Genomic DNA, 19,234 nt, shown 5'->3' on the forward strand with positions numbered 1-19,234 from the left:
GGCTGCAGACTCCCGAGGTGGAATATATGAGGTGCTGCTCCTCCAGTTTGCAGGTGGTGTCATTGTGACACTGAAGGATGCCCAGGATGGACATGTTATCCAGGGAGTGGTAGAAGGCAGCAGCAGCTTTTTTTTTGGCAGGGGGGGGTTGAGGAAGAGTGGTTGTGGAGGAATGCGTTGTCCTTGAAATAAGACGAAATCTGGGATGTTCAGGAGTAGAACGCCCCATCTTAGGAACGGTTGCAGAGGAATTCGGAGGAGGGGATCACATTCTTGTGTGAAGGTGGGAGAGAGGTGGTATAGCCTAGGTAGCTTGAAATAGATGTCAGTTTCGACACTTCCCAATTCCTCTGGAAGGACCGCAACACACCCCACCCTTCAGTGGTCAAAAACGCTCTTAACGGCATCTCTTGCATTTCTCGCATCTGTGCTCTCACATCCCCTCCCCCCAACAAAAACAAAGGCAGAATCCTCCTTGTCCTCACATATCACCCCTAAAACCTCTGTATTCATTGTATCATTCTCCACCACTTCTGCCACCTACAATCAGACTGCACAACCAGAAGAAATATTTCCCTCCCCACCCCTATCTGCCTTCTGTAGGCACTGCTCTCTCCAGGACTCCCTCATCTGTTGACATGGGCACTCTTTATTGCCCATTCCCAATTTCCCTGGAGACGACAGTATGGAGTCACCTTCAAGACTTCCACTGAGCAACTTCTTCAGCTGCTCAGAAAGGAGATAAAAGCCAACCAAATGGAGAGTCAGAGTCATACAGCACAGACACAGATCCTTCTGTCAAACTAGTCCTTGCCAAACATAATCCCAAACTAAAAATAGTCCCAGCTGCCTGCGCATGGCTTATATCCCTCCAAACCTTTTCTATTCATGTATCCTTCCAAATGTCTTTTAAACACTAATTGTACCCGCATCCACCACTTCCTCAGGAAGTTCATTCCACTCACAAACAACCCTGTGTAAAATAATTGCCTCATGTCTTTAAATCTTTTTCCTCTCACCTTAAAAATGTGTCCCCTTAGTCTTGAAATCCCCCATCCTAGGCAAAAGACAACTACTAGTAGCTCTACCTTTATCTCGCACTATTTAATAAACTTCTAAAAAGGTCACCTCTCAACCGCCTACGCTCCAATGAAAAATGTCCCAGCCAATCCAGCCTTCCTTTATAACTCAAACCTTCTATACCTAGCATCATCCTGGCAAGTCTCTTCTGAACCCTCTCCAGCTTGGTAATATCCTTCCTATAACTGGGCGACCACAACTGGCCACAGTATTCCAGAAGAGGCCTCCCCAATGTCCTGTACAACCTCAACATAACGTCCCAACTCCTATACTCCAAAGGACTGAACAATGAAGGAAAGTGTGCCAAACACCTTTTTAACCACCCTGTCTATGTGAGACAAACTTTAAAAGAATTATGTACCTGCACCCCAGCTCCTTTTGTTCTACAACACTACCCAAGGCCCTACTATTAATTGTATAAACCCTACCCTTGTTTGTTGCACCAAAATGCCATACCTTGCATTTATCCAGATTGAACTCCATCTGCCATTTTTCAGTCCATTGACCCATTTGATCAAGATCTCTGTAATCTTAGAAAACCTGATTCACTGTCTACAATGCCACCAATTTTGGTGCCATCCACAAACTTATTAACCATGCTTTCTATATTCTCATCCAATTGTTTAGAGAAATGACATAACCCAGAACCAATCCCTGTGGAACACCGCTGGTCACAGGCCTCCAGTCTGAAAAGCAACCCTCCACAGTCTCCTGCAGTTAAGCCAATTATGTATCCAATTGGCAAGCTCACACTGAATCCCATGTGACGTAACTTTACTAGTTAGTCTACCATGCAGAACCTTGTCAAAGGCTTTACTAAGAGCCAAATATACAACACCTACTGCTCTGCCAATCTTTTTGGCAACATCCTCAAAAAACTCAATCAAGTTTGAGAAAGACAATTTTCCTCGCACAAAACCATGCTGACTAGCCTTAGTCAATTTCTGCCTCTCTAAATGTCCATAAATCCTATTTTTATAATCACCTCCAACAATTTATCCACAACCAAAGTCAGACGACTCACAGGTCTAAAATTCCCAGTTTTCTCCTTACAACCTTTCTTAAATCAAAGGTACAACATTAGCCACCTTCCAGTCATCAGGCTCCTCACCCAAAGTTATAGATACAAATATTTCTGCAAGGGTCTCAATTTCCTCCCTTACTTCTCACAACATTGTGGGATACATTAGATCAGGTCCCAGAGATTTATCCACCTTTATTGTTCTGTAAGACCCCCCCGAACCTCCCCTTCTTTAATGTGAACTGTTTTTAAAACACCAAAGTTTATTTCTCTGCATTCTCTAGACTCCATTTCTTTCTCCACAGTAAAAACTGATGCAAGATACTCGTTTAGTATCTCTCCCATCTTCTGGAGTTCAACAAAGACGACCTTCTTGATCTTTAGGAGGCTCAACCCTCTCTCTAGTTACCCTCTTGCTCTTAGTGTATTTGTAGAATCTCTTTGGATTATCCTCAACTTTACCTGCCAATGCTATCTCATATTCCCTCTTTGACTTCCTGACTTCTCTCAATCAATAAAGAGTGTAGGGGCATGCTTAACAGATTCAATTGAACCTAGTTGTCTATGTCTAAAAAGAGATTTTTAAAAAAATTTTTGACCAGAACGTCTATCTTGATTCATCCACTGTTCTTTAATCTTACCAGCTTTATCCTTCACTCCAACAGGAATAAAATGCCTCTGAACTCTACTCAAACTCTTGAATACCCCCCCCCATTTGTCTGACATCTTTTTACCTTCAACCAGTCTACTCCAATCAACTTTTGAATTTCATATCTCGTACCATTAAAATTTGCCTTACTCCAATTAAAAACTAACTTTTATGGAAGGCTTATCCTTTTCCATAACCAATTTGGAACTAATAGAATTATTGATTGCTAGACCCAAAGTGTTCTCCTACTTTTACTTCAGTCACCTGCCCTTTCTTATTGTCCAGGTGGTCCAGTTTTGCTCCTTCTCCAATAGGAGCATCCACATGTTGATAAAGAAAATTTTCTTGAGCACATTTGTCAAGTTCTTCACGAACCAAACCTTTAATACAATGGTAGTCCCAGTCAATGTCTGGAATATTAAAATCCCCCATTATTACAGCCTTATAATGCTTACATATGCAAGAGATCTCCCTACATATTTGTTATTCAATTTCTCTCTTACCACCAGGTAGTACAATTCCAAAAAGTGATCTTTTCTTCCTTATTTGTAACCTCTACCAGTATTTTTGCACTGGACAATTTTTCAGAAATATCTTCCCTAGTTACAGCAGTAATTTCAAAATTAAATATCAGTTAAATCAGAAAACACCACTCCTCCCCCCACTTTCTTGCCTCCTTTCCTATAGCATCTAAAGACCCAAAACATTAAGCTGCCAGTCTTGTCCATCTCAGCCAAGTTTCTGCAATAGCTGTGACATCCCAATCCCATGTTCTTAAACATGCTTTCAGTTCATCAGCCTCATCATGCAAGGCCCCTTGCATTGAAATAACTGCAATTTAGCTCTTCAGAGTTACTACATACTCTCTCTCATCTTTTTCAATTAACATGCTCTCCTCACAATCAGAACCTACCCATCAATCCTTCCATTTCCATTGCTACTTAGAGAAGGCGAGTGGAGGAATTTTATCAGTATAAAGTCTCTCTTAATAGAATGAGCAAATCTCCCTGCTAAGATATTGGTCCCTTTTCAGTTTAGGTTAGACATATCCTTTTTTGAAAAAAATCTTTTCTATTCCAAAATACATTCCAATTGTCCAAAAACCTGAATCCCTGAAAAATGCAACAGCTCTTCAGCCATTGATTTATCTCGTTTAAACTTTTGTTTCTTCCCTCGTTTTGACTTTGTCATTGGGAGTAATCCAGAAATTACTACCTTCAAGGTTCAACTTTTTAATCTTCTGCTTAACCTCTTTAAATTCATTCTGCACTGCTCTAGTCTCTTCCCTAAAATAAAAAAGGCCATTCCGGTCAACAGGTATTTCTGGCTTTGCAATCTCACCTTTAACAATAAAGCTTGAAACGTTTGGAAACATCCTTAATCCTAGCACCAGGAAAGCAACAAACCATCCTAAATTTATGCTCACTGCCACAGAATTGCCTGTCTATGCCCCTATAATAGTAATTCTATTAAATCTTGTCGAACAATAAGTATGGTTTCAAGTGTCCAATAACTGACTGGCCCTTCCATTTTCCTCAGAGAGATTATTCCCTTCAACTGTTCCAAAAACTGAATATCTATTTGATAGAGGAACAAAATTCTTCAGTGGCTGAACTACCTTCTTACTTTTCCTGACAGTCACCCAACTATTGACTGATCCTGCTCAGTAATAAACTTTTCTAAATCTAAATCTAAATCTACCAGCCATCTCACTCTGTACCATATATGTGCCCTTAATAAACTTTAAACCTAAAACAAAAAGGATGTTTCAATAATGCCTTATATAAAAAAATAAACTGCCTTTCATTTACCTACAGAAAATAATAAAAGTAGTTGGATATATTTTCTAACAAAAATTAAATAAAATTAACCAGTTAGCTGACTAACCGAATAAAGACAATCCCTCTTCAATAAATTCCTCGAAGAAAAAGAAATGTTCTCCAGAGCCGACCATGTGTAGGACTCTCCGGAACAAAAACACAACCCTTTACTGAGAGGAAAGTGTTTGGGTTTTTTCAAAAAACCTTTGCAATGTAAAAAACCTTCTAAGATAGACTTTAATTTCAGAATTAAGAATAAAAAACCTCAACTGTTCACTGTAGACCTTTTAAAAAACTGTTTATGTGCTTGGTTTTTCTTGAATGTTAATAAAACAAAAAAAGTGGAAAAAAATCTTATTACTAAACTATAATGACTATAATAATTTAAAAGACTATAATAAATCATTAAGCCTGCAAACCCAGGGAGCAGCTGCAAGATCCACACTCCTCCTCCTGTGGGGCTTTAGGGCATTGGTTCCAAAGTTTCAGACCGAGAAGCAAAAAAATAAAAGCACAGCCATGACCAGCAGGTGAGGGATGTATGAATTCAGAACTTGGATGTATGTCAAACTATTAAAAGACAATTAGGCAATGTGATTGCCTAGTGGTATTGTTGCTAGACTGTTATTTCAGAGACCCAAGTAATGTCTTAGTCGACCCAGGTTTGAATCTTGCCATGAAATCTGGAATTAAGAGTTGAATTCTACTATGACCACACAGTGTCCATTATTATGAACAAAATCCAACTGCTTCAGTAATGTCCTTACCTTGTTTCCCTATAAAAGGTCTGCCTACATGTAATTCCAGACCCACAGTGTGGCTGACTCTAAACTACCCTCTGCGCAATAAATGTTGCCAGGCCAGTGACACCCACATCCAATGAATTTAAAGAATGACCAAAATAGACAGGGATCGGTTAGCAGTTCTTGGTGCAATTTAAGATGCACTTTCAAGTTTACAGAATAAATAAAACATTGGATCAGGGCTGATAGGTGGTTAAACTGCATGGAAGACAAGTGAAAAATTCTTACCACCAACCCAGAAACTAAAGAAGCCCTGATCACTATTGCATCCCAGGAAAACTTCACTATTTGTGAACTGGTTCCTATTACTCCAGAATTTGAAGGATAACATACTGATCCCAATTATGAGAATAAATTGGACACACCAGACCTTTATTGCAATTTGCTCAATGGGCCATAATTCTTTTGAAGAACAGAATTCCAAGAAGAATCAAGAAAATAGCAGAATTCCAGGGTTGAACTGAAATGCCAAAAACAAACTTGAACAAAACACAGGCCCAACCAGTCCCCCTCCACCGACACCCTCAACCGCTTAACCAAACTCATCCCTGCCCTTAACATCTCCTTCAACTCCTCCCACTTTCTACAGACTAAGGGGCTGGTCATGGGAACCCGCATGGGCCCAAGCCATGCCTGCCTCTTTGCAGGATACGTGGAACAATCCCTCTTCCACAGCTACACTGGCACTATTCCCCACCACATCGACGACTGTATCAGTGCTGCCTCATGCTCCCACGAGGAGCTTGAACAGTTCATCAACTTTACTAACATCTTTCACACCAATCTCAAATTCATCTGGACCATCTCTGATACCTCCCTCTCCTTACTGGACACCTCTGTCTCCATCTCTGGTGACTGCCTCAAAACTGACATCTATTTCAAGCCCCACCAACTCCCAAGCTACCTAGATAACACCTCCTCTCACCCACCTTCCTGCGAGAAGGTGATTCCCTACTCCCAATTCCTCCGCCACGCCTGTGCCCGTGCCCAAGATGGGGCGTTCCACTCTCGAACATCCCAGATGTCCTCCTATTTCAAGGACCGCAACTTGCCCCACCTTTGGTGGTCGAAAACGCTCTCGACCGCATCACTTGCGTTTCCCACCCCACTACCCCAACATCCCCTCCCCGCAATTAAAAAGAAAGACAGAATCCCCCTTGTCCTCGCATATCACCCCACTAACCTCTGTATTCAACGTATCATTCTCCACCACTTCTGCCACCTGCAATCCAACTGCACAACTAAAGATCTATTTCCCTGCCCACCCCTACCTACCTTCTGTAGGCACCGCGCTCTCTGCGACTCCCTCATCCGCTCCACACTCCCCACTAATCCCACCACCCCCGGCAACCGCAGGAAGTGTGACACCTGCCCCTACACCTCCTCCCTCACCGCCATCCAAGGCACCTAGCAAACCTTCCACATTAGATAGAGGTTCACCTGCACATCCATCAACGTGATCTATTGTATCTGCTGCTCCCGATGTGGTCTCCACTACATCGGTGAGACCAAGCGGAGGCTCGGAGACCGCTCTGTAGAGCGCCTGCGCTCTGTTCGCGACAAACGAGAACACGTTCCAGTCGCAAACCATTTCAACCACACCCCCACTGCTCCCACTGCAACATGTCCAGCCTTGGCCTCCTCCAGTGTCACAATGACACCACCCAGAAACTGCAGGAGCAGCACCTCATATTCCACCTTGGGAGCCTACAATCCAATGGCTTAAATGTGGATTCTACCAGTTTTAAAATCTCCCCACCCCCTGGCCTCATCCCATGACCAACCCTCCCTCTCACCCCCACCTCCTTGACCTGACACAACCTGTGCATCTTCTCTCCCACTGGTCTGCCCCTCCCACCTCACCAACCAATCCCCACCACTCCCTACCTGCCCTCATCTATCACCACCCCACCTACCTTCCCCAGACCCTCTCTCTCTTTGAGCTCCCTTCCCCCTCCCCCCTTTCTGAAGAAGGGTCCTGACATGAAACGTCAACTTTCCTGCTCCTCTGATGCTGCCTGACCTGCTGTTCTCCTCCAGCTCCACACTTCTGACTCCAGCATCAGCAGCTCTTACTATGAGTTTTTTATGATTACCCGCTTGTAAACAAACATGGCAAGTTATAAGATTCTAAAGCATTTACATAAAACATACATTAATCCTGAACGAGGGTGCCCAAGTTGTAAAGTAAACATACAAGTTAACTGAAACAGTGGTCGTGCATCACTCCCAAAGACTGCAGTTTAAGTGGATGATGCAGTCTGAACTGATCCCAACCAGACATTAGTGGCAGTGGAGGTAACCAAATCTAATTAAAAATGGTCTCCTTTGCAAAGGATTCCAATTCCTCACCGAAGATCCAACCTTGGAAACTCAAAACCACTCCAATTCAGACTGCCTCATCCACTGTTCACATTTTGGTAGTTCTATCTTCTACCAAGCCAGGGCTCCTGAGGTAGCATCTAGCATCCAGACACCATTAAAATTTCAGTTTTCGAACAGCTTGCTTCACCAAGCTTCCATTGAAATTTTTCTAAGCTCCAATCTTTCTCATTTGCATCAAGCAAACACTATTGTGGACTACCTCCATCCCATTTCCAGCTGCACTCAATAATCTAACATGTCACATGTCTCTTTAGCCCAAATATTATTCGCATAGCACGGTGCCACCATTCCCCAGGGCATCTTCTGAGCTTTACTGGCCTGAAGATTGCAAACAGCAGCATTGCATTGCCTAGAGAAAACAAATTGAAGCCACACTACCCTTTTAACCTCAACCCATCTCCAAATGACAACATAGTGAGCAATCATTAACCCAATGTTTGGGTTTAGTATCCCTCATTTGCAATAACGGGTTTCACAGTCTTTCAGCATTCACTGAATGCTGATTAACTGATTTAACTTTAGCAACAAAAACAAAAACAAAAACAAAAACACTCTCCAGACTGTCATTGTTTCAGATAGTGTAGATACCACATCTCAACTCTCCAAGACAACTGCTGTTTTGGACCCTACTTTTCTAACTGTTACCTTCTTAAAGGCAACATGATTGCAACTTAATGTAAATGATTTCAATTAATTTATGCTATTTAATTCCTAAAGCTAAAAAAGTTTATTCTAATTGGAATACATGAACTTTACACAACATGAACAATAACAAGTTTCAATACTGAATTAATGGCTAGCTTTGGACTCCTTTCTTCTCATACTAGAGATTTTTAAAAACAAGGGCAAAATGAAAACATTTTTCCAATAACTACGCACACCACAACAGCTACAAATGACTGGCTGAAGCAGAGATGATTTCCAGCAATAAGGAAGGAAAATAGGTTTGGCACAGAATCACTGATTATATTAAATTACTATTAATGAACAGCAATGTAATTTTTCTCCCAAGTCGTTCTAGAATTTCCCCAGCAAGCATCCAGTTATAGAAAATACTGGAGTTAGTAGTCATTCATCTGTGTTTGAGTAAGGGGCGATGAGGCTAAAAAAAGGGGATACAACAACACGAGGAAACAAAGTATTCTAGGTAACCTCACCATTTCCATTTGTCCTCCTCCTCTTTCTTCTTCTTCTTTCCCTGTCCAGAACTTTCCACTTTATCTTTTGACTTTTTGTTCTTCATGTCCTACCAAGAAAAATAGAAGCAATTCTGTTATTGCATAAGACACCCAGAAACCTACTGTTAATATATCTGCAGAATCATAAAGTTCCAACATCTACAACTGTGTCTTATGATAAGCAGCCCACCCCACACCAGCACAGTGGAAACTTCAGTACCCGAGGTGGGGGAGCCACAGCCACTTATTACATGACATACTAAAGTGTCAAATGTAGTGCTTCATTGAGATTCTGACAATGACAACCTTTTAACTTACAATGGATTATTTGAATTACAGAAGCTGTTGCTAGGGATAATGCTATTTGCTTTTTCATTGCAATGAAGATTAGTTCAGCTTTGTAGGGATCAGAGAGGGGTAAGCTTGTAAAAAGGTGTTTAACAGTGAATGTGCATACACACCAAATTAGTAATAAATGTCAGTGAACTGCAGGCACAAATACACACGTTGAATGATGGTACTATGACAAAAGATGTTGTTAAAACAAAAATGAACATTCCACATTTCTAGTTACAAAAAGTATCAGGAAAATAAGGAAACAGTAAGGGGGGAGTGTGGGTGGAAAGAAGGGAGGAGTTGCTCAGATACTGTCTGGGCATAGGATAAGAATGATGTACTTAAGCAAAGACAAAATCAATTTGGTTAGAATTAATTAACGACACAGAGGAGCTATTGTAGTGTTAGAAGAATACTATAGATCACCAATAGAAGAAAGGAAAAAGGGATGCAGATTTGCTGGCAAATTTCAGAAAGAAATTTAGGGTAGCAATAATTGGGTCCTTCAATTATTTCCAAATATACACTCAAACTGTATTAAGCAAAAGTAGAAGGAATTGCTGAAAATGCATTCAGAAGACCTCTTTGAGCAATCAATTTCTAACGAAGTAATGAGGAAGGAAGCACCAAAAGGACATGGTTCTAAGGAATGATGTGCAACATATCACCAGCACCAATTATGAAGAGTCATATCAGACTAGAAATGACTAGTTGGTCTCAGTATCTGTGGACAGAGAGAGAGTTAATGCGGAATCTGATATGGCTCTTTTGTGGTTGTTTTCATAGAATCCCTACAGCGTGGAAACAGACCCTTTGGCCCAACAAGTCCACACCAACCCAGACCCATCCCCCTATAACCCACCTAAATCTACACATCCCTGAACACTATAGGCAATTTAGCATGGCCAATCCACCTAGTCTGCACATCTTTGGACTGTGGGAGGAAACCAGAACACCCGGAGGAAACCCACATAGACAGTCGCCCAAGGGTGGAATCAAACACAGGTCCCTGGCGTTGAGGCAGCAGTGTGAACCACTGTTTCTCCAGCACTTTAATTTTTATTTCAAATTTCAAGCACCTGTAGTATTTTGCATTTATTGGAGTCTCAACAGTTTTGGGGGGTTGGGGGTAGGGGTAGTGGTGCGAAGAGAAGACAGACTTAGATTAGTAGGTGACAGAGCATTAGTCACGACCCTGTTCGATATCAAAAGAATGCCCTCTGGTGGTGGAAGATGACATGGGGTAAAGTTACTAATGAATCCTTTGCACCAGTCTTCCCCACTATTCACTTGAGACTGCGTGCGCACAGCTGCCTCAACGTTCCATTTACTGATACTGGTCACAGTATTTACTTTTGCGAGGTCCATGCAGAAGGAAAAAATGATAAGTAGAGGGAATGCTGGTCTTCACTGGGAAAAGGATTCTGCCTACATCACAGCAAAAGCAAAAATGGAGATTATAGAGAAAGTTGACAAATATACAGCAGTACTTAGCACTAATCAGTTCTGAACAACAGTCCTTTGAAGGGATGCAATTTGGGGGTGAGGTGGTGTGAGGAGGAGGAGGAAGAACGGATTTACAGGCATGGCATTAGTGGTGAGAAAATGGAATTGTTTGCTCGAGCAGAATTAATTAGTTTTGCTAGATGATACTTGGAATAAGAATAAACCACACTTGAAAGATGGGAGGCAAAGAGTCATACCCTTTGGTCCAACTAGTCTGTGCCGACCAGATATCCCAATTTGGCCTAGTCCTATTTGCCAGGATTTGGCCCACATCCCTCTGAATCCTTCCTATTCATATTAAAGCAGGTACGTATAAAAAGGGAAGTAACAAAGAAGAACCAGATATGACAGGAAAGGAAAAGCTACCCCAAAAAACATGTGGAATGCACTGAAAGAAATGGTGGCAAAGAAATTCAACAACAAAAAAACTTGGATAATAGAATTGGATAAATACAGGAATTTAAGGATTCCAGGAAAAGCAGGGGAGGAGACAAGAAAAAGGTTGTACATGCATGAAAGGCCAAATAGGTTTCCTGTGTTGCATCATTCTGTGCAGAGGTCTCCACAACCAGTAATGACTTTGGTGAATACTCAAGAGTAGTTGAATGAAACACCTAACAATCAGGTATTCTTATTCTGATCAATGCCACTGAACATGAATACAGAGGTCAATAGACAATTCCTTAGAAAGTAGGAATTCCTGTGCAATACGGAGACCATTGAAAATCAAACTCAATTTAGTGCTCAAGTCATGGAACAAAGCTTGAATTCAGCATCTCTCAGTTGGTAACTTAACCAAACCAAGCTGACTGCATGGCAATATGCTTCACTAGTTGATTTTCCCTAACCATTCAAAAAAAAAAATCAAACAAACATTCATGTTAAATTTCCAACCAAAAGGTTAGGGAGGACAATGGGCAACATACTCTACTACTTCAAAAAAAAATTGAAGGAACACATGGACTTGTGTGAGCAAAGAGATCTGCAGCAACTGTTTCCTTCAATAAGGCTGTTTGTTTCACCATGTAGACCATAAGATTGGAAATAATTTCTTTCAATTCAAAAGTAATCAAAAGAAAAGAATCCTCCCTTAATACATCCAATTTTATTAAACTTAGCAAACTTTATTAATTTTAAAATTCTCACTTCATTCGTTCCTAGTGCTAAATCAAGATTTTAAGTTAATTTGTCACATATGCATGCTTATTCCCAATAGTTATAACTAATATTACTTCCAAAGATCAGATCCCCAAACTGCTCCTGTTGTCCGAATGATCACTGTAGTAAATTCCTTAAAATCAATGGGAATCTTCTCCTGCATGAAGTGCCATCAAGCGTGCTGCTTGGTCTGCAGTACAGGCCCAGGTTCAAATCCCACCTCCTCCAAATATGCGAGATAACACTTTTGAACAGGTTGATTGGAAAAGAAAATTATCAAACTTATTTCAATGTTTTTTTTTTTCACTTCCTTAACCCCAAAACAGGCAAACCAGAAACCAATGATTTGAAGTTACTATCTCATTCTCAGGTGCAAAAGTTCACCAGAACCTGTGGAAGCTTTCCCAAGCTTTAAAGAAGGAAATGTTATTGCTTCCACCTCCTCCCTCTACCTGCCCCTCTGCACCCCCATGAAATAAACAAGTTACCTTACCATTTCAGATTTTCTTTTTTTGGCTTTCTTTACATCTTCTGATTTGATCTTCTTCGGTTTGAAATCAACACTAGGGCAGGCAGACAGACAGATTAAATTCAAGGAACTTTTTTTGCGTTTTGCTATTACTGCCTACCGTTTAGGCTTAAAGAAACTCCGGGTGACAATGCAACAAATTGAAATCTCTACCCTATAATTTACATAAAGTGTTCTATTTTTAGGCAAGGTAAAGCTACCATTCTTGTTCTACTGTGCAGTTTGCTTTGTACTATCATAGTCCAAAATACTAAGGCAATTTATACACAGCACAACTATTTTAAATACTATCAAAATTCAGAGTGGACAAAACTCATCTTCAGATGTTTTGCATTGCATACACGCTGTTTCCTCACAGGTGGAAAACGCAGTTATTCCTCTTACTTAATGCTATGCACAAAGTGTTCTTCAGGTTTGCATCTATATTCCAGTCATAGCAATCTGCCCGTTACTTGTATTCTTCCAAAACTAGTACCACAGAGGAAATGAGCATCATACCAACTACTTTATTCTATTCCCTCCCACTGGTTCTTTTAAACTTTCTCTCATGACTCCCTTTCCCGACTACCCCAAGTTATAATAACCCTTCTAAATTTCCTGTGCAGTACGTAACTCCAATTTCATTGGCTGCATCGTTGCACATAGTATCACAAAAGGGAAAGCCCACAAACAATCTACGCAACAACTTTCACGATTGTTCACGGCTACAGATGACTTACAGTGAACACCTGAGCCGGAGAAGAAAAAAGCTTACTCATCATCTTCACGGGGCCTCTTCATTGGCTTGTTTTCCACCTTAATGGATGGGATATAATCATCGTCTGGCTCTTGCTTTATACGAGGAGGGCTAAAGGGAAGGGAAGGGGAGTGGGGAAAGAAAAAACTAAAAACTTTCAGTTCTTGTATAACTGTGTGGTGGATTTTTACAGAATATACTGCCTTAAGTAACAGCCCACCCTTGAGAAACACAATTGGCAGTTCCTAAAAAAGTCAGATGACTAATTTAGCATTGCGTAATTCAACAATTCCAAAAGGTTCCAGTACAGGACATTCATTGAGAACCATATGGTTGCCAATCAGGAAAGCCCAGAATAAATTTGAACGAAATGTATAGTTCAGACATCCTTGGAGCATATCCACCATTAAATGGGATAAGGCATTCTTCAACTATACAAAAATCTTTAGGTGAGTGAAATTCAGAAAGTAAGAATTAAATAATGTTGAATGCAATCTCTGATCCTTCACTGCTCATCATCTGCAAATAGTTCTTTTCAATTCACTCATTATTTCAAGAAAGAAAGAGTTTCCAAAGAATTCTGCTTTCTTTAAGGAAAGCACATTTAGCTGTGAACATGCATTCCAAAAGGCTCAAGCCAAACATTTTTCACGTGATTAATGCCTGACAGATAAAAGGCATCATTACCTTGTGAAACCATTCTCCTTCTTTATTCTATCTCCAGAACCACTACTTGAAGAATGGATCTTATCCTTTTAAAGAAAGAAAAGCATTACAAGGTGTACAGGTTACTGCAATTTTTTAAAAAACATATTACTGACAGAATTTGGCCACTGGTAAAGTCATCACTTTACCTCATCCCTTGATGCTAATCAGGCACCTTAGTTTTGCAGTATACACACATTGTGTGATGCGTGTGTGATGGGGGCAGTTTAACAGTGCTGGGATTTAGCTGGTACAAATCACAGAATGGGAGGTGTTAAGTTGCCTTGGCGCCTGGTGCAATAAATCCTGTAGATGATACATGCTGCTGCCACCGTATGTTAGTAGCTGAGGGAGTGTAAAATTAAAATTAGTGGTGGAAGGTGTGTCAAATCAGGCACACTGCTTTGTCTGTGATTGGGTCAAGCATTAGTGTTGTGGGCACTGCTTGCCACTTGCCTAAATGATTACAAGGAAAGCACTGACCCACAGAAATACCTAGCCTCTAATAATCTCAATACTTGCAGCTGGTTCTATCCAGTTTTGAATCAATGGTGATCCAAAAGAATTTTGATGGGTGAAATTCAACAATGGCAAATGCCATGATCGTTGAAGGATGACAGATAATCTGATTGGCAATGATCAGTTGCTGGTATGTGTTGTGAATGTAGTTTGTCATCCTGATTTTGTCCCAAATTTGCTGCATACAAGTGCAGACTGCTTTGCTATTAACATTGTTAATGGTAGTGAACGCTTCCTGTTTTTGACTTTAGCACAGGAAGATGGTCACCGATGAGGCAGTTTGGGCCTAGGACACCACCCTGAAGAAGAACTCAAGCAACGGCAACATCTTGGAGGTGGTAACTGGCCTCTAACAACGACAGCCTTCAATACTTCAATGATAGATATCAATTCCTCCAGTTGCAAAGCTCTCTACTCTGATGTGTGAAGTACTGGACAAAATTAAACACGGGGTGATAAAAGATAAGTAACATGCAAATAACCAACATCAGAGTGATGATTTCCAAACAAAGGTATCTACCAGTCACCCCTTAAAAATCAAACAGCATTGCCATCATTAATTTTCACCCGTTAACATTGTAGGGTCACCACGGACTCAAAACTGGACCGGACCAATCGAATACTGAAACTACAAAACCGGATTACAAGTTGCGTATTCTGAGTCAGTCACCTCTTTACTTTCCACTTGACTAAATGACTGGACTGTGAACAACAACACTGGAAGCTGGATACTAATCACTGACACAGCAGCATGCTGGTTTGGCACTCCATCCGCCATGTATAGTTATTAATTCCCTCCAGTGAAGAGAGCTTTCCTACCAATTTAATAGATTTTAAAAGCTTTTCTAGGACACTTTGACATCATATGCTGTTAAATGCTGCCTGGTTAAAAAGGATTTTCATCCACATGGCTCAAGGCTGTAACGGGTCTGGCCATCTTGACGGAACAAAAACTGCTGGTTGGAATTTATTTCTTCATGCGATGTGGGCATCACTGGCTAGGCTAGCATTAATTCCCTGTCTTTAATTGCCTAGGGGGCAGTTAGGAGTCAGCCACCTTGCTATGGTCTGGAATCACATGCAGGTCAGATCAGGCTATGGCACATGTCCTTCCCAAAAAAAAAAGGACATTAGCAAACTGCATGGACTTTTACAACAATCAATAGTGCTATGGTCAAAGGGATAGAATTCAATTTAAAAAAAAAAGAAAATGTAAGTTTTCATCGCTTTTCATGGTGGGATTTGAACCAGTGCTCCTAGAATGTTAGCCCGAGATTGTAGATTGCTAAGTAAGAGCCACTTAAAACTAGTGATGACTGCCTTCCAGCACTTGGTTGATAACTGACAGTTGATTGACTGAGCAGTGATTTTCCGGTTTAGACTTGTTCTACTTTTTGTGGACTAGAACAAACGGAAGAGGTATGGCTCAGTTGCAGCACAAACCTTTAATGTGCAGCCACAATATTGTCTGCACCCTCAATGGTGAATTGACATCACATGCTCAGAATTGAACTTGAAAACTAGCTTCTGAGGATAGTCTGGAGACTGCCATAACAGGTCATCCACTCGGCATGATCTTTTGGACCGGTGCTGAACTTCGCCATCATCAAAGGTGGGGGATGTTCACAGGCCCCCATTTTGTTGCTGGTTTTAATTGTTGACTCTTCATGACTACATATGGCAGAACAGCAGAACTTTGATCTGACCCCTCAGCTGTGGAGTTGCTGCTTAACGTAGCTTATAGGAAGTCAGTCTGCATGTATGTACTGTAGCTTCACTAGATTGGCATATCATTTTTAATGTGGCTGCTGCCATCCTGAAAAGCTCTCAGACACGCCTCATTAACCTCTGTTTGATCCTCTAGTTTAAAATGGGAGGGGGCCTGTGTCAGGTATTTGCCATGTCCTGAGGCTAAAGATTGGTGGAACACAGCAGCTGATGACCCACAGCTCCTGATGAATACCCAGATTTAAGCTGCTAGGTCTGTTCTCACTATGTGAAAGTATCACATATCCCAACGGGAGACTTAACCTGATGAAGGAGCAGCACTCCGAAAGCTTTGATTTCAAATTAACCTGATGTTGTCTGACTTCTGACTTTGTCCATCCCAGCCCAACACCAGCACCAGGACCTCCATGTGTTTAATGGTCGAGGGCAGCAAGTGTCAGGGTGTCTCTCCACAATGACACTACTAACATTACAATCATTGTCAGATGAGTGACAGGAAAACTGAGGAGTTTAGCTCAAAGTTAAAAAGGTTCCAAAAAAAAAACACTCAGCTTGAAACAAATGCAATTCCAATACCTTCTCCTCCTTCCTTTTCTCCTTGTCCTTATGTTTGTGTTTGTCAGAGCTCCCATCTTTATGCTTTACTTTGTCTTTTTCCCTTTCCTTATCTTTGTGTTTCTTTTCCGAAGAATCTTTGTGCTCACTGCAAGAGAGAGAAGCCTGTGACAAATAAAAACCTCACGAAATTTTGCATGTTATACAAGGTGCATTGTTTCCAACAAATTTCTCCCCCTTCTCTTCCACTACAGAGTGGCTGCACTCCATAGCCTTTAGAAAGGATATAGATAATCAAAAAGAGGCTATTAGGAACCCAGTATGTGTCCGAGTTGCACCTGCCTGCTCTGGTGGATGCAAGAGAACCCGTGCCACTATTCTGAGGAAGTGCAAGGGTATTATCTCAAGTTCACCACTCAAATGAGCATCACAAGAGAAATAGCCCCTGGTTCACAATGGTAAAAGCACTGTTAGCAGGTCTCGGCATTGCATTAAGTAACATACTGGCCTTGAAGGGAGTCACATAGCTGTACCACCAGGGTTAAAATAATGAGGACTTAAACAAATCATTGTTGTAATTCTTGAAGTTTTAAAAGGATCAGGGCAGTGTTAATTGGAGCATTCAAGTGGTCAAGTGGAACAAATGGAGTGGACAGAGAGAAATGATTTCTGCTGGTTGGGCTATCTAGGTTCAAGGGCAGAGTCCAAAGACGAGAGCACAGCTTTCTGGGGTGCAGTTAGGAAACATCTCCACAGACAGGGTGGTAAGTTTGGAATACTATTCTACAACAGCAACTTATGCAATATCAATTTTGTTTTAAAACAGATTGATAGATCACTCAAAAGCTCAAAAGGAGACAAAGGTATGGGCTTTGATTGGTGGAAGTGGCTCAACAGGCTGAATAGCCTGTTTCCATCTCTGGCAACCACCTGGAAATCGATAAAAAATTTCAAGCCCACCGACTCCCACAGCTACCTAGAATACACCTCCTCTCACCCACCTTCCTGCAAAAATGCCATCCCCTATTCCCAATTCCTTTGCCTCCGCCACATCTGCTCCCAGGATGAGGCATTCCACTCCCGAACATCTCAGGTGTCCTCGTTTTTCAAGGACCGCAACTTCCCCACCTCGGTGGTCGAGAACGCCCTCAACCATGTCTCCCGCAACTCATCCCTCACACCCCCTCTGCAATAACAACCAAAACAGAATCCCCCTCGTCCTCATGTACCACCCCACCAACCTCCGGATCCAACACATCATCCTCCAACACTTCCGCCATCTGCAATCCGACCCCACCACCAAAGACATTTTTCCCTCCCCACCCTTATCTGCTTTCTGGAGGGACCACTCTCGCCGGGACTACTTGTCCGCTCCACACTCCCCTCCAGCCCCACCTCACCCGGTACTTTTCCCTGCAACCACAGGAAGTGCTACACCTGCCCCTACACCTCTCCCCTCACCCCCATCCAAGGACCCAAGAAGACTTTCCACATCAAGCAGATGTTCACCTGCACATCTGCTAACGTGGTATACTGCATCCGCTGTTCCCGTTGTGGCCTCCTCTACATCGGGGAAACCAAGCGGAGGCTCGGGGACCGCTTTGCAGAACACCTACGCTCGGTTCGCACTAAACAACTGCAACTCCCAGTTGCGAACCATTTCAACTCCCCCTCCCATTCCTCAGACGACATGTCCATCCTGGGCCTCCTGCAGTGCCACAACGATGCCACCCGAAGGTTGCAGGAACAGCACCTCATATTCCGCTGGGGAACCCTGCAGCCCAATGGTATCAATGTGGACTTCACAAGCTTCAAAATCTCCCCTCCCCCTAAAGCATCCCAAAACCAGCCCAGCTTGTCCCCGCCTCCCTAACCTGTCCTTCCTCCCACCTATCCTCTCCTCCCACCTCAAGCCCCACCCCCATCTCCTACATACTAATCTCATCCCGCCCCCTTGACCTGTCCGTCCTCCCTGGACTGACCTATCGCCTCCCTAACTCCCCACCTACACTCACCTTTACTGGCTCCATCCCCGCCTCTTTGACCTGTCTGTCTCCTCTCCACCTACCTCCCCCTCTCTCCCTATTTATTTCAGAAGCCCCTTCCCCTCCCCCATTTCTGAAGAAGGGTCTAGGCCCGAAACGTCAGCTTTCCCGCTCCTCTGATGCTGCTTGGCCTGCTGTGTTCATCCAGCTCTACACCTTGTTATCGAAGGCTGAAAGGCCTACTTGTGTTACTACAGTACACCAAGCTATTCAATCATGTTAGCCACAATTTGCATTTAAGCTCCATGTTACATTTGCTACGTGGCCCAGATAAGCTGCTGTAGTCCATGCGGAGAACTGCTCAAGAGAATAGCACAGTCATGATGTTTTAGTGGGTCAATGGTAGCAACATCAGTTCGGGATTAAATCAGCTCAGTCAGTGGGTACCTGAGTACATAACCCAGCACCAATTTTCTATTAGAGAAACAAAAACGTCAACGTCCATATATTAGTCCATTTTCACAAGTGTTGACTTGAGACA

At 42.1% G+C, this 19,234-nt stretch overlaps 1 protein-coding gene across 2 annotated transcripts in view; it reads right to left on the reverse strand.

Annotated features, from left to right (window-relative positions):
* Positions 1–19,234, reverse strand: part of LOC109934590 (DNA topoisomerase 1) — a 78,320-nt gene that overhangs the window by 34,377 nt on the left and 24,709 nt on the right. For both annotated transcript variants that reach the window (XM_020533314.2, XM_048608247.1), the window contains 5 exons: positions 16,730–16,856; positions 13,889–13,953; positions 13,220–13,312; positions 12,430–12,499; positions 8,916–9,004 (listed from right to left, as the gene is read on the reverse strand). In XM_020533314.2, the coding sequence (XP_020388903.1) occupies positions 8,916–9,004; positions 12,430–12,499; positions 13,220–13,312; positions 13,889–13,953; positions 16,730–16,856 (444 nt within the window). The remainder of the gene's footprint in view (positions 1–8,915; positions 9,005–12,429; positions 12,500–13,219; positions 13,313–13,888; positions 13,954–16,729; positions 16,857–19,234) is intronic.

The sequence above is a fragment of the Rhincodon typus genome, chromosome 19 (assembly GCF_021869965.1).
Source record: "Rhincodon typus isolate 14 chromosome 19, sRhiTyp1.1, whole genome shotgun sequence".
Taxonomy (NCBI): Eukaryota; Metazoa; Chordata; class Chondrichthyes; order Orectolobiformes; family Rhincodontidae; genus Rhincodon; species Rhincodon typus.